The sequence below is a fragment of the Lutjanus erythropterus genome, chromosome 13 (genome assembly GCF_056507025.1).
Source record: "Lutjanus erythropterus isolate fLutEry1 chromosome 13, fLutEry1.hap2, whole genome shotgun sequence".
Classification (NCBI taxonomy): domain Eukaryota; kingdom Metazoa; phylum Chordata; class Actinopteri; order Lutjaniformes; family Lutjanidae; genus Lutjanus; species Lutjanus erythropterus.
Genome location: NC_139329.1, coordinates 13,352,522 through 13,375,367, shown reverse-complemented (window position 1 = coordinate 13,375,367; position 22,846 = coordinate 13,352,522). Strand labels below are relative to the sequence as shown.

The following is a 22,846-nucleotide window of genomic DNA, read 5'->3' as shown; positions in this document are numbered from 1 at the left end:
ATTTTAAAATAGAAAGGTCAGACAATAAAGACAAAATAAAAAACAATTAAAGGTAGAATATGTTTGATTTATCTGTTGCTGTTTGTAAATGCATTAGAAAGATAATTGGTTGTTATGTCTCATTCCCAGGGTGTCAGATACTGACATTTTTGGCAAGTTACTTGTCCTGAGTACAGCAAAATTAGAAAGTAATAAGGGTCTACACGCATTTCTGGTGGCTTGTGGGTGATAATTAAGAGGGGTTAAAATGCTGCATAGTTTGTCTTTAAATAAAGGCCGATTAAATCAAGTATGTTGAAAATTTGGTTGGTTGGTTTTAGATTTTTTTTTTTCCAAATATATATCATACATCATAAAGAAAAATTAAAATACTCAGTATTATGATACCATTACAGGAAGTATAAAATCGTTTTTTATAAAAAATTAAAACATTAAAATTGAAGCTTAAAACTGACTATAATTAGTGACTGATTGAGTTTCATTTCTACATAAATTCAGCCTACACCTGTGTCCGGTGACGTAGTATTTAACCAGGAAGTTTTGTTCGTGTTTGCGGTTCTGCGCACGCGCAGTAAATCAAGAGAGATTTTGGTGCAGCTCCAAACAAACTTGTGTAGCTCCGCCGTACATTGAATGGTGGCGGCTCAACCAACAGCATGAAGAGATAGCGCGACTGTCAATGTTGGAGATACCATGACACATTTGTTAAGTCGTCAGATTTGCTAAGTGGACAGTTACTGTTAGCTCGGCTAAAGCTAGCTCAGCTCTGTGTTGACCCGCCGGCTTTTACTCATAAGTGCCTGGAAACATGCAGAGAATAAGGTCTGTGAAAACTGGCTGGCAGCTGCTCAAATCAAGCTTCGAGGTAGCAGCAAAACAAGTAAACACCTCGCCTTCGACCTCACGAAATTATAGCCATGTAAGTGGATGTTTTATTCAAACTTTGTTTAAATAAAGATGGAGGTGAATGAAGACAAAGTGTTGTACCTTTCATCGGTAACAAATGTCTGTCGTACTTTTACTTGTGCTTTCATTTCTCATGTCAGTGCTGAAGAGAAAGGAAATGTAGGAAATTCATTTCATTTCTCTTTTGTTAAGTTTAAATTGTTTCCTTAAGTTTCCTTATTCAAAAATGGCTCTTCCAGCCAAAACAATGTCAAATGAGGCATAATTATTGTCATTTCTAAACTGCTGATTCATTATTGATGAATATATTTTTATTCTGTTAAATTCTTAACAGAGATCAATAATTAATCATTAACATCCCTAGAACATATAGACTACATAAACACACATTCTATGCAATGATTCATCAAAAGTAGTAAACAATTGTGACAAAGGTATGTAATATAGGCAGGATATTTTATTGTTAAACAATGAACTTTAGTCTCCAAAATGACACCAACGCACTGGGACAGTGAATTTAAAATAATATACAACTATAAATGAAAAAAAAAATATATATATATGTATATATTAAACCTTAATTAAGAAATTTGATCAAATATACTTAAAATGCAGCCTGTAAAGCTAACAAATACAAAAAATGTACTTTATGTTAAAAAGAAAGTTTTCATGTTGGTGCATATTGGACCACATATATGCCGATTCCAGTATAGCTGTGATAGGCTGATAATATTGGGCTTTATTGTGCAGAGTACACCACACAGTTGACCCTTCCCAAGTCCCACCCCTTTTTGTTCTGTGCTCCAATGACAGTTGAGCAGCCTTAGCATCTCTGTCAACTTTTTTTCTTTCCTGTTACAAAAACGAATGTTGCTGTTCTATATTCTATATGCTAGACTGGCCTGCACTGAAAAGAAACCAGATTTTGATGGTGGTTAAACGACATTGCTGAGAGACCCGCAAAAGCAACATATACTCACATCATAAGTTAATTAATTTTACCAAACATTCAGCAAACTAGCTAGCTAATTTGCAATCATTATCGTCAATCATTAGCTGGCTAGTGTTTTAATATCATTAGCTAATTTAAGATGGGACACTAAATGTTGATTTTATAGGAAATGGAGAAAGTTTACCAGGGTTCTGTTGGGTACCCAGCTCGCTCAACTGTTATTGGAGCACAGAGCCAAAAGGGGCAGGACTTACGAAGGATCAATTACAACCACAGTTAATATTATCTGATTCATCCAGTTCACTCATCGGTGAGTTATCTTCTCCAATAAAACCGTGATCTGTCATTTATGTACTGTGGGAACAAAGTCTCCTCTACTTCTCTGTGTGTGAAGTGACGAGATTATGAAGAGTGCTCACACTGTAGTGTCACAGAAGGTTAATGAACAACCTCATGTTTTTACTCTGCACATGTCACCTCTCACTGGCCCAGCTCCCTCCTCAAGGCCCGAACTCCTTTGGGCTCCTCTTTGACATTGATGGGGTGCTGGTTCGAGGCAGGACGCCAATCCCTGCAGCCAAGCAGTGCTTCAGGAACCTGGTAGACAGCAACGGGAAATACAAGGTGCCTGTGGTGTTTGTCACCAATGCTGGGAACTGCATGAGGCAGGCTAAAGCTGAGCATCTGTCACATCTGCTTGATGTGGAGGTAAACTGGACATTTAATACTTTTTAAAGCATAACAAGGGTAGTTTGATTTGGTTTTAAACTCTGACCTCATTTTTCCCCTACACTCCCCTTATCTTAGGTGTCTCCAGACCAGGTGATGCTGTCCCACAGTCCTTTGCGAATGTTTACCCAGTTCCACAAAATGCGCGTGCTGGTGTCGGGACAGGGTCCTGTGGAGGAGGTTGCTCACAAGTATCCTGTCTTCTTAAATCAGGGACTCTGGTTTCTCCCTGTGGATGTTGACCTTAAACGTGTGCATGTTCTGTTTATTCAGTGTATTTTTGTTCACGTTCCACTTTGTTATCAGTATTTAATCTTTGTACCCTTTGTTCTCTCTGCTGCCTGACTGTCTCAGTTAAGGCCCTTTCACAGATTTCTTGCTTTTTTTCATTTGTCAAGAGGGATTGGTGGATTTTTGTCATTTTCTTTTGTGAGGTTTGTCATTAATCCAAATTAATATTTGGATATTTCAAGCCATCTAACACCCTCCTAAAATATAAAGAAATATAGTAATTTATAACCCAGGAAACTCATTATATATACTTAAACAAATTAAGGCGCTAACTACATCCATAAAGGGTTCTTCGGCTTGTCCCCATAAGAGAGACCTTTTTGTTCCTTTTTAGGTTCCATCTAGAACCATTCATGAAAGGTTTCACCCACAACCCCCTATGAGATGTTCTACGGGGCACCCTTTTATGGTGTAATGCTTCTCCCTACAAGGGTTCTTCACTAGCAAATGGTTCTGGGTAGAACCTCAGCCCCTCAGGAGAAACCTTTATTTCTATGAGTGTTGAAAACTAATCCCAGATTCTCAACACAGCAGGTGATGTCTGGTGGGGTTTTTTTTGCTTTTTTTTATAGTTAGACACATGTGCATGTTGTGGCTCATAACTCTTGTTCAACTGTGTTTGACTTTAACCTGCCCTTCTCCAGCCTGGGCTTTCAGGATGTTGTCACTATAGATATGCTCAGAGAGGCATATCCTCTCCTAGATGTCGTAGATCACAACAGGCGACCCAAAGACAGTGTAAGTAGTATTAATATTGAAGCTAGTTTATGTTCAGTCACTGATGAGTTAAACATCTTACCAATTGTGCGTAATGTCTTACAGGTTCCACCTACCAAAGGCTTACGGCCAATAGATGGTATGTTTCCACAGAGAGTCAACATTGTAGCTAAAAGTTTAAGCCTTAACAATTGTCTTTTATTGTATTTCCTTCTCCTGTTTGTCCCTGCAGCTGTCATCTTATTTGGTGAGCCAATCAGATGGGAAACCAACCTCCAGCTTATCGTCGACATTCTCCTGACAAATGGGAATCCAGACAATGCCTGGAGTTCGACGCAGTACCCTCATATCCCGGTCTTGGCCTGTAATATGGACCTGCTGTGGATGGCTGAAGCAAAGAATCCCAGGTACAGTATGAGTGTGTCAAAAACTACACACATTAGTCAGTACAACACACCCTGAGAGTTTACTTACAGTGTTATGATACTGAATGTTCCTGTCTCTTAGGTTTGGACATGGTATGTTCCTGGTGTGTTTAGAGAGCCTGTACAAGAAGGTCACAGGCTACGAGCTGAAGTACGAGGCTCTGATCGGTAAACCCAGTGTAGTGACTTATAACTACGCTGAGCTGCTCATTAGACAGCAGGCTGAGAGACTGGGCTGGACCACACCTGTGAAGAGGCTGTATGCTATTGGGTGAGTGACTGGACCCACACTTAACACTGATGAATCATGATGTTTAACTTTTTGTCTACGACAAATAGTACTATCCATAAGAACATAATAAAGTCCCTACTCCATCATATACACTGAACTTACTCATTGCATATATTGATGAGTTTGCATACCGGCTTGTAAACATGTAGTGAATTATTGTAAAGGAAAATGTGTGTTTTAGCTGACACACTACGTAAAAACCTATTATGATTATTAAGTAGGTATTATTCAAAAAATGAACAGGCCTTTTGTTTTGTTACTGTTTTAGTGTGTGTTTGAAATGAAATTTAGAGATGATTCTCTTGTAAACACGGACAATATAAATAAAGATAATTCATTTATTTGTTCATTCATTAAACCCATAAATGTATGTATGGTGTACTTTCAGTGGACTTTTTACTGCATACTGCTGCACAAATGTTGTAATGTGAAGCACCTTTTAATGTGTCATCACTCCATCTCTTTTTATAGTGATAACCCCATGGCTGACATATACGGTGCCAACCTCTACAACCGCTACCTCCAGGCTTCTCGGCGTACCAAGGCTCAGATGCAAGCTAAGAGTGGCGGAGGAGGGGGGGCAGAGCCCCTGGCAGAAACTGTTAATGAAGAGCCTAAAATGACATCAGCAGAACTAGGCGGAGCGTCGAGCGCATACGGGGCAGAGGAGGACCTCCCTGACGGCTGCAGCTCCATCCTGGTGTGCACAGGAGTGTACAGCAGAGACCAGCAGGAGTTGCCTTCGGACCCAACATGCACCGTCACAGAGCAGCGCATCTTCCACGGTCATAGGGACTTCCGCTTTGACCCCAGCCTCACGCAGCCATCCTTCGTGGTGCAGGATGTAAAGGAAGCGGTGGAGCTGGTGTTTCAGCAGGAAGGCTCGTCTCTGGAGTAGAATGAGTGGATTGTGCCACTTCATCTCACAGCCGTCCAATAAGAACAGCTCTTAACTGGTAGTAGAAGAAGTTTTAGGGGTTTCTTTTTTCCTGATCTAAGTCCCTGATCATCATGGGGAGATGTAGCTGTTACTGTGGCTATTTGTTAGGGAGTTTAAGTGCCATACAATCAGCTACAAAAAGCAACAATTTTTAAGTTTTAACACTAATTATTAGAAAGTTCCACAAGTTTTAAGTGAGTCATACATGGTAGTGAGCCTCAGACTGCTGCAGTACTTTTTCTGTATTTTTCATGGACAACACACACACATTGCTGTTGCTGGTTCTACCTTCTGTTGTATGTATATAGTCATGGACTAAAGTTCATCAAATGGGACATGTGTCCTTTCTATCTTTATTTGGACAACATATTGTCCAGATAAAGATAGATTTTATTCTTTACACAGCACTCTACTTAACTGGGTCATCTTGCCTTTCCAAAATATACACCCCTTCCTCTCAGCAGGTCTTAACTAGACCAGTTCTGCTGTTTGTTTTTACTGCTATCATATTTCAACTTGATTTGTTCTTAAGCTAGGGTGAATGCGTAACCACTAATGCTGATGAGATTAAGTTGCCAGGTTACAGTTTAGTACCTCACAATTTGGATTTTAGCCTCATGTAAGAGCATGCCAATTTGATTTTAGTGTTATTTTATGTATTTGTCAGAGTTATACAGGGTACCACAGCTTCTACAGAAAGGAAAAAGGTGCTATTCTTCTGTCAAGTGGTTTTAGTTTTGAAAATCTTATGAATGGTTAATGTGAATGTCTGTATTAGAAGACCTTTGTGGAAGAAAAAGTTTAATTACAGTTCCAGCACCAGTGAAAATTTCATTAAGTGCTGGTTTGTTATATTTGTAAATGAAAGATATAGCAATTTATGATTTGCAGTTTTCTTAAATCGCAGTTTAAAAATATGGAAATCTGATGGTATTGTAAAAGCCATACTGTATGAAAGAACAATTAAAATTGTGAGAGACAAAAAGTTGCTTGTTTCTGTATATTGTACTAGAGTCTTAGTACAGAGTCCTCCAGCAGAGGTGTGGTTTGTGATGCTGTCATTATCACGCTGAGCAGCAGTTATCCTCAGAAAAATATTACAAAATACGATAAGCAACCACCATTTAAAACTTGTTACTGATACCTAACTGTATAAATATTAAACGTCAAAACATATACAAAATTTACAATGACACACATACACAATGCAACATATGTACTTTCCCTTCAGACTAACTTAAATAACTTTTCAAAGGAACTTTTCAAACACACTTCAGGCTGTCACCACTGTTTTTCAGTTTTAAACTTCAGTCTGCTCAGCACCCACATTTTTTATCTGAAGACAGAGTGCCGTGAACTGGGTGGGAGCTGTTACTCAGCATGAACAGAGGCGAGTCCTGAGGGGCCTCATCTGTGATGGTCATGCCGTTGCGTGCTAGCAGTTCTCGGGCCATGAGGATGAACGCCGCGTCCACATTCTGGGCCTCCTTGGCGGAGGTTTCAAGAGCTGCCAGCACGCCGTTGTTTTCTGCCAGAGTGCACGCATCCTCGAACAGGACCTGCCTCTGAGTGTGGAGGTCGGACTTATTACCTGCAATGAAGAGCATAACAGGAAGTGTTGAAAACAAAAGTGGAAGCAGATGTCCATACACCTATCATGTTGCTCTGAAGCACCTGGAAGGTAAAACAGGTAAACACTGTCAAAGGGTAAAAGATTTCGACAAGATTTGAGCACCTTTACTCTAATCTTGCAGAAGGCGTGAAATCTTAAAGGGGCAGTTTATCACTGGTATATTGTGTCTTTTACTTGCTTTTTATAGCTACAGCGTAGGAATATGTTTTTTATGCTGATCTGAGATGATCACATTTCACATATTTTGTATTGTCATAATCATTCCACATCAACATGTCTATAGAATTTTTATACAGCGGGGAAATATATGGATATCATATCAATATTGTGATGTAACACTAGATATCATCTTAGATTGTGGAAATTGTTTTATCATGATATGGCATAGGTATTGTCTTTTCAAGGTTTTAAAGGCTTCATTACACTAAAGTGATGTAATCTAAACTTAGACTGATCTAGCTGTTTTTATTATTTGCTTCACACACAGTCAATATATCCACATTGCTGATAATCATCAAAAATCTTATGTTGATATTTTGAGGAAGCACCACTAGTCATCCCTACAATATTGTCGCAATATTGCCGGAGGTATTTAATCAAAAATATTGCAATGTTTGATTTTGTCCATATCACCAAGCCCCATTTTATATACTGTTAGTGATTTAAATCATTATATTTTACAAGATCATCACTATTTGAGAAATCTATGGTATTTGTATTTAGAGAAAATGTTTATGTCAAGATATATATTGTATATTGCAGCATAACCTAAAAATATCGAAATATAATTTGAAAGCCAAATCACCAGCTCTAACTCTTTGGATATACTTTTATAATAGCTATACTGTACTGAAGCTGTGTCATATTTCATATATGTCCCACAGTTCAGCACCCCAACACCTGATAGTAATTTGGGTTTCCATTTAAGGATACAGGGATGGAGTTTGTTTTATTATTATATATGACAGGAACAACACACTGATTCACGTCAACATGTGTGAATGAATCAACCTAAATTAAGAATCTTTCTTTCACTGACCAGCATAAACCAACTTATTTTCATTCTGCTCACCAATGAGGATCAGCACCACACTGGCAGCTCCATACTGCTCCACCTCCCTGATCCAGTGGGGGACAGAGTCAAATGTGGTGCGGCGTGTGATGTCATAGGCAACCATGGCCCCGTGGGCACTGCGGTAGTAGCTCTGAGTTATGGTGCGGAAACGCTCCTGCCCTGCTGTGTCCCACACCTGCATCTGCAACAACACAAAACACAACCTGATCAAACATGACTAAACATACTGCCAAAACATGCAGCCATGCTGTGATCTCTGAAGGTGATCAGCCTTTTTTTGAACAATGATTTTGTGTAGACCAGAGTTAATATAGTTTTGTATTTTTCATTAGTTTTTATTTTTATTTTGTTTTCAATTCAGTTTAGTTTCATTTAGTTTACAGTGTTTTGTTTGTTTCAGTTTTTATTGTTTAAAAATGTTTAGTTTTTCTTAGTTTCAGTATTAGTTTTAGTTCACTATAATACCCTTGGTGCAGACATCCATGCAGTTAATAAATTAACACACCCAGAAAGCTAACACGCAGATGATATAATTTGCCACTCCTCTTTCTCGAAAGAAAATACTGATTAACTAAAACAAGCAGAGGGATTATTTACTTGGAGACAAGTAAGAGTCAGCACACAGGAACATCTCATACATCCATGTTTTTATTCATATTTCAAATATGCCTATAATAAAATTAAATGATGCCTACTGTAGGTGGAAATGATTGTGCAATGTGTGTCTGATGAAATCTGAGCTGAGGTAAACAACAAAATAACTACTATATGAATTCAAAGAGAGCTCTGGAGAGGTCACCCACCTTCACCTTCTTGCCATCGATGTCCAGGGTACGGACAGTGAAGTCGACCCCGATGGTGTTTTGCTGCTTCTCCATGAATATGCCAGACTTGAAGCTCTGGACCACACACGTCTTCCCCACATCCGAGTCCCCAACCAGGATGATTTTAAAAAGAAAGTCGAAAGAGTCCTCAATCTCCGGCCCTGCAGACTGCATGGTGGTGAAGGGAGGAATAATATATACACAAAAAACACAAACACACTGAGGCTGAAACACTAGATCCAAGACCTTTGTGCCTCTATGTAACAGAACTGGTTCCTTCCAAGTTGTGTCAATAGTAACTATTTACAGAAACAGCAAAATCCCTCAGAAAAAGAGGCAGATTAGGTTTGTAGCACCTGTAGTGTAACAGTTCATGTGGTTCCAGCTGAATAATGTGTGATCCAGAGGTAAAGTTGTCCCAGTCAGAGATAAAAACACTCAAAACTAGAAATAATCTTACTGTTAAATCCAGTTTTTATTCCAACAGGTTGCTTCTTCAGTCATTTTAATCTCATTATCAGATTCTACTCAGCAAACAACTGAAAAAAACTCCAAAATCAATGCAATTATCCCATAGTAGATTCGAATTCTTTAAAGATCAGTGTCCAGAAGTCATGTTTCTTCATCCTGTCCTGGTTTCCACGTCTATCAGCACCATTCTTGAAATCTTAAGCACAACTGTAGTGCGCAATTCTGCCCTTTGGACTGTCACTCTTTCTGCCCTCCTTGCCTCTCCCCCCTCACTTTCATTCTGGCACAATTATAGACACGCCTCTTACCTGTCTCGGTAGGTGTGATCTCCAACTGCCGGCCCACCTGCACCACTGCATCTTGGGAATGGATTTTTCTTAACAGGCTCTGCAATAGGGCACAATACCAGGAAGGGGCAGAAATAAAACACAGTGACCTGAAACACTGGTTCAGGCATAAATATGTAGATGTGACATCATTAAGACAGATTTGCACATGCTGGGCTTGAGTTTGTTTCATAATTAACTGGTTACAAATTTATAAAGTTGGAATCTGACTTTGAACACAACCTTATGTCTTTATGAAGAAAGGTTTGCTAACAAGGCTCAGTGTGCAAATAACCCTGAGCAAACAGCTTAAACTGCTTCTGCGATTTAACTCCTCCTGGCAGAATGTAAACACTTCACGCCTTTGTCTCAATAGCTGTCTTCTGCTGCCTTTTTTTTTTTTTTGTACATGTAAAAATGCCCTACATTATTACCCCCCCTTCACTGACTACTGTCAACTAACACATTCCACAGCAGATAGAAACAGAGGGGAGTTAAGTGCAGAACGAACAAGAACAAAACACAGCAGACAAATTGAAAGGATGTAGTTAAAAGTATAACATGAAGTGTAATTGAAATCAGTTTACCTCAGGCTGCACACATTGGTGTCACAGTGAGATGTGAGTACAGAATGAACATACAGCTCTGAATCTGAATCAGCCTCTCTCTCTCCTTCTCTCCACCCCCTCACTTGTTTCTGTCGTCATCTCAGCCCACAGAAGAACAAGACACAGCTGGACCCAGGAACAATGTGTGAGTGTGAGGGGCACTTGACTGAGCCGAGTCTATCTTTGGCTGTGACCACCAACCACCTTCTTTCTCTTGTTTGGCTGTGGGTGGTTGATGCCTTATTAAATACAATGAAATACGTTTTTGTTTACCAGTTAGTGGTGTTAGTGGTCTGGTAGCACAAATAAAACAAGCACAGGAGTAGAAAAGATTTGATTATGCCTCTTTTATCCAAACAGCAAATAGTTTTAAATGTTGAGGATGATACAAAATAGACTCCACACTTTTAAATGTCTAAAAGATTTGTGCTTGACATCATTAAGGCATGGCAGCTCACTTAAAGGAGAAATATGTAATGTATTTACTGTACAAAATGACCGTGCTTGCTTCTCTGACAACAATGCTACAGCCTGGAGCTTGTTCTCCTTTGAAATTTCAATTCTGGTCCCAAACAACTGCTTTTCTTTGCCAATTTCATATTTATTCACTCTACACAGTGTTAAAATTAATGCTGAATGTTCACTGAATGAATACGTGTCTGTTTATGAGTCGTAAGAAATCATTAATAATAATGGGGAATTTGGGGTATTAAATAGGGATTAAACCTAATTAATACACCGTCTATGGCTCCAACTTGCTATGTGGACTGCTGCACTCATTTTTGAATGCCAGGATTTAACATATTTCTCTTTTAAGAAACAGAACAAATTATAAACATCTCTGAAAAAAATCATCTAAAAATTTTAAATCCCAAACGTTACAAAATATTTACACATCCTTACAAACTAATTTGAGCTAGTGCATTATTACAAAATCACTCCAGTGTACAACAAAACATAACAAAACCCACATATACTGCAGGTATGGTAGCCTGTCCTAATCACCACAGCCATATTAGAACAGAAATACGTCTGTGATTCAGCAGAGTCTCAGTTGTGGTGTGGATGAGTCGTGGTAAAGTCATATCTGAGTGGTAGCTAAGCTACCGAGCCACAGTCACAGACGTCAGTCTGCTTTGTCATCTCCTCTGCGGCAACTGTCCTGCACTCACAGAGTTTCTCAGTCTAAAAGCGGTGCTGGGGCTTTTCAGTTGTTTCTGAGGTTTCTTGCCAGACGTCTTATTCAGTGATGCTTCTGGAGGAGGGACGTGAATTGGCTTCCAGGGGATCGGATTGTAGAAGCTGGGCGATGGGTAGGATTTGTCGTAGGGACCTGGAAGGAATCAAACCGATACAATACTGATACATAATATTAGCTTGGTACATGAAACTAATAAGCTAGTGTCTAATGCACCAAAAGGTGCCCAGCCCTGTAAATTTGTTGACAGATACATACAAATTGTATACTACTGCAATTATTGCCTGGCGTGTTTTTAGCCAACTCTACTTTACATTCCCTTCTAATTTTCATACGTGGTATCTTTTTAAAATTTTCTATATGCGCAAATAAAGAGTTTGAAACCAGCACAAAAAGAATTATATTGTTACTGCTCCTGGAGGGCATATGGCATGAAAAAACACAAATAAATTTAATCAGTTATGTGGTGGCAGTCAATCCAAAAATGACAAAACACAGTTTAATGAACTAGAAGAATACAGTAAGTAGAGTGCAGCTCTTCGCCAGAAAACAGGTAGAGTAAGTAGTTGCATACACCTTTCATGTCAGTTTGAAATCCAACAGTAAAACCAGAGAGGAAAGCTCCCTTACAGTCAACACGCAGATGAAGATCATGTCTAACTTTTAGGAATCATCGTAATTTCCAGATGCTCCAGTTTAAGATGACACAAACGTTTTCTATGGATGTCTTTGTGATGATGAAATGAGTGAGGAGTCAGCAGTTAGTATAAAGCCTTGATTCCACTGGGTATAGTTATGTTGTGTTCTGGCTGGAGGGTGGTGCTATTCTAAAAAATGCTTGTGATTCCACCAGAAGTGCCGCTGCACTTCACATCTCAGAAGCAGCTCTACGCTCTGCTGAAAACAGACGCAAACTCTATTTCTGATGGAAGCCATGTCAAGTTGCACAGAGCAGATTAAGCTAAACGAAATATTTTAACTATGTAGCCTACCTACCCATGGTAGAAGCACAAAAATCTGAAATCACGGTGTAAAACAGAGCAGTCAACAAAAATAGACTTTCAAGGTTGTTCAAAATTTTATGCAGATGGGTCTAGTAATATGCGCGATTAGCTGCAGACAATTAACACCTGCACACATGACCAAGCACATCCACTCCACCAGGCGAGATAATAATAATTTCCTGATGACTGAAATGACCTTACTTGTTGGGTAGCAAGGTGATTTGGGACTCGCTCTGCTTTTTTCATTGGCTTTTGTAAGCCACTCTTTAAACTTGTCCTCTGCCCTCTTGCGACGCTCTTTCTCCTGCTCCATCTTCAGGGCAGCTAACTCCTGCCAAAAAGAAAAGATTTATCAGAATCTGTACCTCTCTGCAGCTGAATAACAACTTTTAATTTAAAAATGTCTTCATTAAAAACAGAATAACTTTAAAAGATCAATATTACTTTCTCCTTCTTCTCCATTTCCGTTTTCTGTTGGTTCTTCTTCTGCAGCCAGATCTGGTACTTCTGTTGAGCTTTCTGTTCAGTTTCTCTCTGTTTTTCCTGCTGCCTCTGTATCTCCTCCTTCTCTTTGCTCTGTTTTACAAATTGCTCGTGCTTCTCCTGGGATTGTAAAAAGAAAACAACTATTAGGAAAAATAACAGACCTTTTAATCCCAGATTAGTAAGAGCTTGTTGTTTTAATAAGCATAATGCATTCAACATCTTTTTTCATTGAGTTCAATTCCCTCTGCTTGAACGGCCTGGTTAAAGCTAAAATAATGTGTCTCCTTGCTTAACAACAGACATAACCATTAATGAACTAATTAAACTACTAATAAAAAGTGTAGACACCCACAGACTTAGAATGTTAGCAGGTTATTTAAATAAAATGGCAATGATATTTTATTTATTTACTTCTAATCTAGGATTTCATATTTATAAGTGATCAAAGGGCAGGATTGAGATTGTTTAAGGACCGGATTCAGCCCACGAGCCACAAACTGAATCAACAAAATTCTAACAAATAAGAGTCAGTCTGCTATTTTGTGTGGTTTTACTGAGTTTAAAGTAGCAGTTTTCTACGCACCTGTTCTCTTTTTATCTTTAGCCATTCTTGGATCTTCTCCTCCATGACAATCTTTTTTTGTTCATGATGCCTTTCTTGTTTTTCTTTCATTTCCTTTAGTATCCGCTCCTAATTGAAAAGATATTAAATGTCATACTCAGACACTCAGACAGGATGTAAAAAGGAAGTTTGGGAGGAAGAACAATTTGAAAATAAGAGGGAAAAAAATATGACTAGCTTTATTATAAAAGCAAAGGAGAGACAGTCCTACTGCAGTTAAACAGTGATATAAATCAAAATTAATTGTGCCTTGCCTCCTCTGCTTTCTTTTCCAATTTGATACGGTCTTCTTTGGCTTTGTTCACCAGCCACATTTCCCAGGCACTGAGAGTGGGTGAGCCTGTAGGCTCCACAGCTGCATTCAGCATCTGGTTTGAAGGTGTTCTTGGTAGCTCACATCTTTAACAAAAAGAGATCTACAATGATACATCTTCTACTCCATATTTACATTTTGTCTGTCTGAATCATGCAGTCTGTTGTCTTTGACTCAGTTTGGAAAGTTTGTTAAAAAAAAAAAGGACAGTTCAACAAAGACTCCAAATTAATTATTGTTCCTCTTTCCTGCAGTGCTAGTCATCCATTTGAATTGTTTGGTGGGGGTTGTCAAGTTAAAGAGTTATTGCCTGTTGAGATGTCTGCCTTCTCGTTAATAAAATGGAACTAGGTGGCTATGACTACAGATAGAAGGAAAATAAGCCTGAAAACATCTGCAGTACCTGACCGGTGAGACGCTGAATCTGAAGTTGTCACTCTGTCTGGGTGAAGTTTGCTGATCTGCGTCAGGCTCCAGGTCTTCATCACTGTCAAAACTGTCATGATAGATGGGAGAAAGCAGAGAAAATGTGTCTTCGTCGTCGGATAGGACGCCGTCCTCCAAGCGCTTGGATGTTTGGATGTCTTGTCCCTGGCTGGTTTTGACGGGCGTAGAGCTGAAGCCTTCGGACGCAGCGGTTGGACAGTTCGGCATCCTCCTTCCAGACATGACTAGCCGATGTCAGCTTCAAACCACAACGTCCACACACAATTTTGTCGGCTGTCTAATGTCAAATGAAGAGTGCAACTTTCCAGTGAGGCACAATAAGCAAACACAACTTACTCGATTATGGCTGCTAGTGACAACAACTTGTTTTCACGGTCAGCAAAGTAAGGCTAATGTTAGCACCAACTAGCGTTTACTAACAGCTAGCGCTAGCTAGCTAACTTAGCTTTAATATTATTTAACGTACAACAAACGTTTGATTCTAGCTATTAACTGAGCTAACTCCATAGTATATGTGCAGTCTCTCTAACTAATTCTGAACGAACTGTAAGTTACCTTTATCCGTGTATTTGAAGAACACTGGTTGTAGCGTTCGTCTCGTCTATCAACGATTCAACTGCACTGCAAACAACTTTTTTCCCATGATACACCACGCCCCACGCGCTACTGGACGCTGTGTCTGTAACCATAGTAATGCTTGACGCTATGCTATATGATGCTCTCCATATTGTAGTTTCTTCGTCATTGCTTAAATGTTATTTGTTCGATGTTGAGTCGACTTTTACACTGTTTGTACTGTTACCGAGATAAATAAAGGGGAAAACGTAGTGCTTGACGCTTTAGATGAACAGCAAGGAAAGTAAAAAAACATAAAAACATACATTAAACTGTGATGAAAAAATGTAAATGAATGCATGACTAATAATAATATAATATAATATAATTTAATATAATATAATATAAGAATATAAAGTCTAAAAACATGCTGTTATAGCCTCGTGAAATTCAACCTCTATGCCAAGTCCCTGAAATTAGTGAAATCCAAAAGGGCCAAAGATGTATTAGAAAATTACCTCACAAATGAAATGCCTTAATGTTATTCTGTTAATTTTTTAAAAATCTTTCTTGTATCTTGACTCTCTTAATTTTTACATTGATAAGAATGAGAATGAGAATCAGAAGCAGTTTTATTGTAAAGTAGGTTTTTGCTTACAAGTAATTTGCTGTGGCAGGTTGGTGCATAACAGCAAACATAGTACTATAATATAAATAAAGATTAAGGTACATACTGTACATACTGTACCTTAATGGCCTTAACCTGATTACAGTTTAGCTTTCATTGACTTTGTGCTCAAATATATGTGTTAAAAATCAAAAAAGAACATCTAGGCCAACAGAAAACAATTTTGTTAGAATTCATAAGCAAGACCACTGATTTCTTTGTTCATACTAGCTTACAGAATGCAAAATAAATAAGGACATTTAAAGATGATTAAACTTTTTTAAAATTTTGGGGTTACATGTGTTACAATATGTTACAAGAGCTGTTAGAAGTTACAAGATTCTTTAAAAGGATTTATTTGATCTTATTTTGGTGATAGATATTTTGGTCACAACAAGGATTTCTGAATGAAAAAAATGGGAAATGAAAAAACAATTTAGATTAGATATGTTTTATAATTGGTCAGATTTTCCTGTGGCCTTGTGAATAAGTACTCTTATACTCCACTGTTATTCTGTTCAGCACTGTTCAGACAATGAATTTACTTCTTGCTGTAAACACAGGCAGTTGTTTTCTGTCTAGCAGGTCTGATCCAGTTGGTGTTAACCTGCCTGTGCACTCTGTCTCACACTCACTTAACATTATTAGTCTAATTGCCAGCAGGCCTTCCAAACTGTTCTTGTAAACAGAGGGGCTGCTTTCACAATGAGATGTGGTATTTTGTGAGCGTTTGTAATTAGGCTGCCTACAGCACTAAATTATTATTTTTTTTGTCTTGTTTTCTATCTTTTAATATGAATGCTAAAGCCCATTGCATATGCAGCACTGTGAGTTCTTGAGTTGTTGATTATTATTATAGACTCTGTTCATGGCAAAACTTAAAAAAAAAAAAACATTTAAAAAATTTAAGTTTTTAAGCATGGCAATATAATGAGGGTGAGGGTGGGGCCATGCCACAAACTTCTGGTGGGTTGTCTGTGACAAATGAGAGGGTATTATTTGGTCTATGCACTGTTTTATCTACTATATATATTGCCAGGTAGCTTAATCTATAAAAAATACGTCATATTTTATTTTTCACTTATATTTGTATTGATCTGAATGTGTAAAATAACCAGTAAAGCTGTCAAATAAATGTAGAGTAAAAGTATTATACTTGCCTCTGATATGTCGTTTGGTAGAATAATAAAATGACAGAAATGGAAATACTCAAGTCAATACAAGTACCTCAAAATTGTTCTTAAGTACAGTACTTGAGTAAATGCACGTAGTTTCTCTGCACCACTGCTCTGCATAAGTCAGTGAAACAAACAATGACACGTGTCTGTATCTTGTTGGTAATTAAGAAATATTTCCGGGATACTCTCCACATCGCTCCCATCCATCACTCCTGGAGGCAATTTCTCATGATGTGTCAGATCCCTGTAAAGCGGCCACAGTTTCTGAGTAAGATCATGACACAGGACGATAATCAGCCACCAGCACGTGCAGAATGCAGGTAGGTGTGTCTGATCCTACGTGTCTCCAGTCCAGAGTCACACCAAAGTGAGGGATTCCAGCTCTTGCCTCTGCTGCTCCTGTCCATGAAGGACATTCAGGGCTCTGCGTTGTCCAGTACTGACTGCATGCTGCCAACCAGCCCAGTTGGCCAGGTGGTATGTTGCAGTGGGACCCTCAGAGACTGCCAGAGGGCAGGAGACACCTGCGTCGACTCTCCCAGACCCCTTATCCAGACCAGGGACCACCACCAAGGAAGTCCCGCAAGAAGCTTCAAGTGATCATCTGTGTTCTACTTGTGGAGCTGTGTGAGAGATTCACTTTCTTTGGGATTGTATGCAACATGATTCTCTTCTGCACCGTGAAGCTGGGCTATGAGAACTACCTGGCGGCAACAGTCAACCTGTGCTTTGTGGGAGCCAGCACCCTGACCCCTGTTCTGGTCGGGTGGTTTGCAGAAACCTGCCTGGGCAGGACCAAGGTGCTCTATTTGTGTGCTTTCCTTCATTTCTTTGGTAAGACACAGAGGGTTAAAGCATGTTGTCATGTTGTCTGATGTGACGAAATTTGAAACTATATGACTTACTTATTTAAAAATGACTCAGTCGCTTGGAAAGTATTGTTCTGTTATAATGTAAGATTAGATGTAAGTAAAAATTTGTGCAATACATATCTTAGTTTTTATGTATTCTCACCTTCTCACCTTTCCTTGATTCAGATTTTGTTTATTTTTCAAGGCCAACAAAAATAAGTTGTCCCACACAATCATTTTACTAATTTTTACAAAATATTACATAATATAAATTTATATAATATATTTACATAAATTGAGACTGATACAATACCAATTTTAGAGGACAAAAATTCACCGACCAATATGGGAGCCAATACAGTAAATTTTTCAGCTAGAATGGAATTAGACCTTTTCTATGTGGATTGTGCACCGATTTTGCACTGACATGAATATACAAATATACTCAGAGGACTGCTATCTTAAACAAATAACTTAAAGAATATTCAAGTTTCATATTGGAGAATATTTTGGTATTTCAATATTCTTAGTTGAGCAATTCTAGAAATTAATACTGAGAAGGTCCCCCTCAATATTTATTTATATTTTTAACATTTGCGTTTCCCCCCCTCCCAATAGAAACATGAAAGTAGCAGAGGACTTTTACATAAATAAAGACATTCCCACTATAGGAAATGCAGTAATGCTCAAAATGTCCTGGAGGAGGACCCTCACTTCATATGCACCCCTCTTGATGCTGACACAAAACTTGAGCACTTGCATATTAGTCATTATGAATGTTTACATTTACTGTAAGCCTACTTCAAGACCCTTATTAATTAAAAAGGTGCTTAGTCATGGCTCTGCTTCCGTAAAATCACACTCTGTCATTCTAGCTGAAATCACATGACCTTCATCTGTCATCATACTTTCAAGGCACAGCCATGCTACCTGTGGTGGCGTTCCCATTTGAAGATTTCTACATCGACACTCATCACATGACACACCAGCTGGAACCTCGGGAGCAGCAGATCTTGTTCTACACTGGCCTCCTGGCTGCTGCACTGGGCATCGGCGGCATCCGAGCCATCCTCTGTCCCATGGGAGCCTACAACCTGCAGGGCTACAATCAGCACCAGCTCCTGTCTTTCTTCAACTGGTTGGTGGTGTTGCCATGGTCACCCAATAATCTGACTCCAAACAGTCAACTGATATTGTTACCATGGCCTGTTTCATCATTGTTTAATACGTTCTTTACAATTAAGTTATTCTGTATGGAAATAGGGATTGGTTAAGACTATGCAAATTCTTTGTTGATTTTGGAGAAAAATAACTCTAATGCCCCTCAGGTGGTGGCAGAGTTATGGTGATGGGTTTATGGGTCTTTAAAATAAATGTGCGCACATACGCTCTACGAAAATCTTCCTAAAATCTGTCAATTAGATTTAGATATCTTGCATACAGAGTTGACACTTTGGCATATTAACATGCTCACATTGACAAACAAGCTGATGTTTAGCAGGTAAAATGTTTACACCATCTAAGTTTAATATCATAGAATGCTAAAATTTGCTAATTAGCACTAAACAGAATGTACAGCTGAGGCAGATAGGAATGTCAATAGGATTCATCTTCAGGTGACCATAAGTGCCTGAAAATAATAATATATTATGTATGTTTGAAGCAGGTTCTTTCCCCCTCTTGTTCCATGTAGGTCTAATGAGTGTGATATTTGTTTTATTGATGTTAGGTTTTACTGGTTGGTGAACCTGAACTCCACTGTGGTGTTTCTGGGTATTGCTTACATCCAGCAGTCTGTGGCCAAAAATCTGGGCTTCCTTATCCCCTTCACCTCTGTGCTGCTGGCTCTAATGGCCATACACATGGTGAGGAACAAACTCACCTATAAACCCAAGAAAGGTAACATACTGTTCATGAATAAGAGACATATAAAAATACTTGCAAATGGCCTATTGTACACACCACATCAAAATTAACTTTAAAAAAACAGTCACACCAAATAAACACTTCATTCTGTTCCCTCTTGTGTCTTTCATAGGTGGATCATTATTGACCACACTGGGCGTTTTCTTGAACTCTATCAGGACGTGTTGCCTCCACTATCGCTACTTGAGTGGAGATGTAACATCTTGGCTGGACCGGGCCAAGGAGAACAATGGGGGCCGTTACAGTGAAACTCATGTGGAGAACGTCAAAGTCCTGGCCAAGCTCTTCCCTCTTTATGGGCTTCAGCTGCTCTACAGAGCCTGCATCACACAGGCAGGTCACTGCAAATATAATGGGTCTTTATTATAAACTATGACAATGAATAATTCCCCTGTTAAGAATATCCAAAGGAAGTATACTTTAGTGTATACGTGTAATTTAAGAATACAATCGTATACTTGTTCTTTTTTTTTTTTGTTTAATTTAAAGTATATTTGTACACTTTTTTCTTTTTTTAAAAAAAGTGTACTTCAGTATGTCCTTAAATTCACATTCAGTGTACTAAAAATACATACACACAACTAGTTCTGCAATACTTAAAGTAGTATTTCAGTGTGCTTACAAGAAGCATACTTTATTGTAAGTGTATTGTAAATTGTATATTTACAACGAATGTGCAACAAATTGGGCTTTTCTACATTTTAATTACAACTAAAATATATTTGTCTTTTGTTCCAAAATAGCAAACTTCAAGTTAGCTAATCATGAACACACTTGAAGTAAACTGATGATGAGTCTGACTGCAATTACATTCAAGTATGCTAAAATTTAATATACTTAGCATGTTTATTTTTCACCAGGTTGTGTTTTCTACAGATTCCCTCAGGTTATTACATACAGACGATGAACTCAAACCTTCACCTGGACAACATCCTGTTGCCCATCGGTGCCCTGAATGTGATCAGCATCCTACCTCTGCTGCTCTTAGCCCCACTGATTGAGTTTGTGACGACTTGCTACGTCTCCATGGAAAAAACTCCTCTGGCACCTGCAAAAGTCATCAGTGAGTATATATCTATGTACATCCCCACTAACGCACACTTTGTTTTAACGTCTTCACCATGTCTCTCTTACTCTTCTGCCTCTTTCCTCCTGTAATTATTCTGTAGCCCCCTCTCTCATCACCCCTCCCTGTCCATCCTCCCCTTCCAGCTCTGGGCCACGCATGTGCCACTCTGTCCGTCCTGGTGGCAGGTTTGTCCGAGCTACAGAGGAAGACTTACCCTCTGGTGGAACAGACCCTGTCTGGAAAAGTTCTGCAGGTGTCGTCCATGCCGTGTTTCCACCTGGCTCCTCAGTACATCCTACTCGGTCTCGCAGAGGCTCTCGTCACCCCTGCATGTGAGTGACAGACACAAGGCCTCCATCATTTCATTTAATGCTGGTCTTAAATGGTGCATCTTGTCCAAAACGTGAGTTTTATTTATTAGCACAAACCAAATGACACATAACAAAGGAATCCAAGGCAGTTGTTGATGTGTCACTGGTAAAACATGCTGTCCTGTATCTCACTCAGCACGAAAGATGATCAAACATTTCTGCTGTCACTTCCTCTCTGTCAGGTTCCCTCATATCTTTCCAGCTGACCCCGAGCCACATCAGAGGGATCTCTCTGCATTTCCTCACTCTGTCCTATGGAGGGGGCTGTTTTCTCGGAGCTTTCATCATTCAACTGGTGTACTTTCTATCTGGAGGTAAATTTAACACAAATACTGTGTTGCATGTTTTCTTCCAGTACCAAACCATGGTGACACTGGAATGTAATTGAAAAGCTGACCACAGTGATAATCATTGGCAGGTAACTTCTACCCAAACACACTGCATGATGGGAATATGGAGAGATTCTTTTTCCTCCTGGCGACACTGATGGCCATAAATACCCTTGTGTGTTGGAGGATATCTTACAGGTACAGTATTATCTCTTACTACCTGGACTGTTGAGTGGAATACATTACAATGAGATTATCAATTGTGCATAATGAACACTGTCATTTATTAATTGCAGTAAGCCGTTTGTAAAGTCCATTACAGTCCACTGTAGGTGTTTTACAATATCTGGTGAAGGCAAATTTCAGCAGGACTATGTATTAACTAAAACAACATAGCTGCAAATAAGAACTTGCTTAAATACAGTCACAATGCAATATTTGACAAATGTATCCTATTACCTGATGAAGTTGTGTATCACCACTGGACCTGTGCCTTCTTGTTATCCTCATGTTATGCAGGTACATAGACCTGAGTGTGCAGGGTAAAGCACTGACCACCAGCCCCCTGACTGAGAAACTGCTGCATTACAAGGCCTGTCTGCGCTTCTACGACACTGTGGATCGCTCTTACACAAACGCCTCCACTGAATCTATTTTATGACTGTGTTCTCTACTGTTAGTGGCGCTGGCGCTACATGTTACTGTGTAAAAATCTCTAGCTTGTGTAAATGAAATACATATAATGTACATATGTTTGATGTTTTTACAACTGCAATGTAATAACAGAATTTGTGCATATAACATGCCCCTTACTGTATGTCACCAAAACTTAATGAAAGTCATATTCAGAAAATAAAAATGTAAATAATACCACATCAAATCGAACAAGCAATTACTGTATAATTATGAAAGCATGGTCCTTTATTTGAGTCAATTAAGCAAAAACAAAGTCAGTCTGCTTGATTGTTTTTGACGATTAAAAATACAGAATAAGCACAGCAGTAGTTAGAATATTCAAGGATTAAAATACAGAAATTATATCAGGATGATTTCCATCATCATCATGGTCATTCAACAAATAAGAACAAAAATATGAAACCAAAGGACCAGTCGAGACAAAACATACAGTTAATGTGCATAGTGGCATAACATACATGTTCCAATCTGTCATCATAATATAAATCAGACTACAAGTTACTGAGAAACCGTCTTTTCAACATTGAAATATGTATTTAACCATCATCAAAGTATGAAAATGAAACAATATAAAGTTGTTGAATTACTTTATAATAAAATAGATCTTTTTTGAACACACTTCTCAACTATTTTAAGCTTTCTAAAATGGTCAGACTCAACATACAAACATTTGGTGCCCTCCTGAGTTTATTGCTGTTGCCATTGAACAGGCCTTAATTGTAGGAATTTATTTAAACACATTTCTAAAAAGCTGTAAAAACAACTGACCATTTAAAGGTCTTTTGATAGCTCATTAGTATTGAAGAGAAAAAAAATTCAAAACATAACAAAGCAAATGTCTGTTTCCACTCTATGATTCATAAAAAATGATTATATGTTGTCTGTTAATTACTGTATTCATCTTTGCATGTCATGCACTCACAAATATACAAAACTGCTTAATAC

At 38.6% G+C, this 22,846-nt stretch overlaps 4 protein-coding genes across 7 annotated transcripts; 2 read left to right on the top strand and 2 right to left on the bottom strand.

Annotated features, from left to right (window-relative positions):
* The first annotated feature begins 563 nt into the window (after positions 1-563).
* hdhd5 (haloacid dehalogenase like hydrolase domain containing 5) lies at positions 564-5,357 on the top strand. Its single transcript, XM_084734779.1, has 8 exons — positions 564-919; positions 2,351-2,566; positions 2,666-2,778; positions 3,523-3,616; positions 3,701-3,734; positions 3,828-4,002; positions 4,103-4,291; positions 4,784-5,357. Exons 1-8 carry the CDS (start codon positions 809-811, stop codon positions 5,208-5,210), a joined length of 1,359 nt encoding a protein of 452 aa, XP_084590905.1. The 5' UTR covers positions 564-808; the 3' UTR covers positions 5,211-5,357.
* A 1,206-nt stretch (positions 5,358-6,563) lies between these two features.
* Positions 6,564-10,289, bottom strand: rab19 (RAB19, member RAS oncogene family). 2 transcript variants are annotated; one of them, XM_084734091.1, is made up of 5 exons: positions 10,169-10,289; positions 9,564-9,642; positions 8,764-8,952; positions 7,958-8,141; positions 6,564-6,843 (listed from the first exon to the last, which is right to left on the bottom strand). In XM_084734091.1, the coding sequence occupies exons 2-5, from the start codon at positions 9,612-9,614 to the stop codon at positions 6,569-6,571; spliced, it is 699 nt and encodes a 232-aa protein (XP_084590217.1). In that variant the 5' UTR covers positions 9,615-9,642; positions 10,169-10,289; the 3' UTR covers positions 6,564-6,568. The 2 variants fall into 2 exon arrangements, with proteins under 2 accessions (XP_084590217.1, XP_084590218.1); XM_084734092.1 differs by lacking the exon at positions 10,169-10,289 and having other exon boundaries at positions 7,958-8,135; positions 9,564-9,964.
* A 232-nt stretch (positions 10,290-10,521) lies between these two features.
* On the bottom strand, positions 10,522-14,764 carry ccdc34 (coiled-coil domain containing 34). 2 transcript variants are annotated; one of them, XM_084734090.1, is made up of 7 exons: positions 14,596-14,764; positions 14,216-14,497; positions 13,754-13,898; positions 13,461-13,568; positions 12,836-12,994; positions 12,593-12,722; positions 10,522-11,522 (listed from the first exon to the last, which is right to left on the bottom strand). In XM_084734090.1, exons 2-7 carry the CDS (start codon positions 14,479-14,481, stop codon positions 11,329-11,331), a joined length of 1,002 nt encoding a protein of 333 aa, XP_084590216.1. In that variant the 5' UTR covers positions 14,482-14,497; positions 14,596-14,764; the 3' UTR covers positions 10,522-11,328. The 2 variants fall into 2 exon arrangements, with proteins under 2 accessions (XP_084590216.1, XP_084590215.1); XM_084734089.1 differs by having other exon boundaries at positions 14,216-14,764.
* A 2,309-nt stretch (positions 14,765-17,073) lies between these two features.
* Positions 17,074-21,868, top strand: slc15a5 (solute carrier family 15 member 5). Of its 2 annotated transcripts, none has more exons than XR_014771750.1 (9): positions 17,074-17,493; positions 18,426-18,648; positions 19,240-19,409; positions 19,549-19,769; positions 20,313-20,499; positions 20,606-20,837; positions 21,059-21,190; positions 21,295-21,403; positions 21,725-21,754. XR_014771750.1 is itself a non-coding variant. In XM_084734088.1 (9 exons), exons 1-9 carry the CDS (start codon positions 17,139-17,141, stop codon positions 21,864-21,866), a joined length of 1,728 nt encoding a protein of 575 aa, XP_084590214.1. In that variant the 5' UTR covers positions 17,074-17,138; the 3' UTR covers positions 21,867-21,868. The 2 variants fall into 2 exon arrangements, 1 of the variants encoding a protein (XP_084590214.1); XM_084734088.1 differs by having other exon boundaries at positions 20,649-20,837; positions 21,725-21,868.
* The last annotated feature ends 978 nt before the right edge of the window (positions 21,869-22,846 follow it).

Excerpts from the sequence above, each read along its gene's own strand:
- hdhd5 (XM_084734779.1), top strand. The coding sequence starts at position 809 with ATGCAGAGAATAAGGTCTGTGAAAACTGGCTGGCAGCTGCTCAAATCA. Across the intron at positions 3,735-3,827 it reads AGGCTTACGGCCAATAGATG|CTGTCATCTTATTTGGTGAG; the intron begins GTATGTTTCCAC and ends TTGTCCCTGCAG. Across the intron at positions 4,292-4,783 it reads AAGAGGCTGTATGCTATTGG|TGATAACCCCATGGCTGACA; the intron begins GTGAGTGACTGG and ends CTCTTTTTATAG.
- rab19 (XM_084734091.1), bottom strand. The coding sequence starts at position 9,614 with ATGCAGTGGTGCAGGTGGGCCGGCAGTTGGAGATCACACCTACCGAGA. Across the intron at positions 8,953-9,563 it reads GATCACACCTACCGAGACAG|TCTGCAGGGCCGGAGATTGA; the intron begins GTAAGAGGCGTG and ends ACCACCATGCAG. Across the intron at positions 8,142-8,763 it reads TCGATGGCAAGAAGGTGAAG|ATGCAGGTGTGGGACACAGC; the intron begins GTGGGTGACCTC and ends GTGTTGTTGCAG.
- ccdc34 (XM_084734089.1), bottom strand. The coding sequence starts at position 14,481 with ATGTCTGGAAGGAGGATGCCGAACTGTCCAACCGCTGCGTCCGAAGGC. Across the intron at positions 13,899-14,215 it reads TTCAGCGTCTCACCGGTCAG|ATGTGAGCTACCAAGAACAC; the intron begins GTACTGCAGATG and ends TTTTTGTTAAAG. Across the intron at positions 13,569-13,753 it reads TGGAAAAGAAAGCAGAGGAG|GAGCGGATACTAAAGGAAAT; the intron begins GCAAGGCACAAT and ends CTTTTCAATTAG.
- slc15a5 (XM_084734088.1), top strand. The coding sequence starts at position 17,139 with ATGTTGCAGTGGGACCCTCAGAGACTGCCAGAGGGCAGGAGACACCTG. Across the intron at positions 18,649-19,239 it reads CTCCTGTCTTTCTTCAACTG|GTTTTACTGGTTGGTGAACC; the intron begins GTTGGTGGTGTT and ends TATTGATGTTAG. Across the intron at positions 19,770-20,312 it reads ACAGAGCCTGCATCACACAG|ATTCCCTCAGGTTATTACAT; the intron begins GCAGGTCACTGC and ends TGTTTTCTACAG.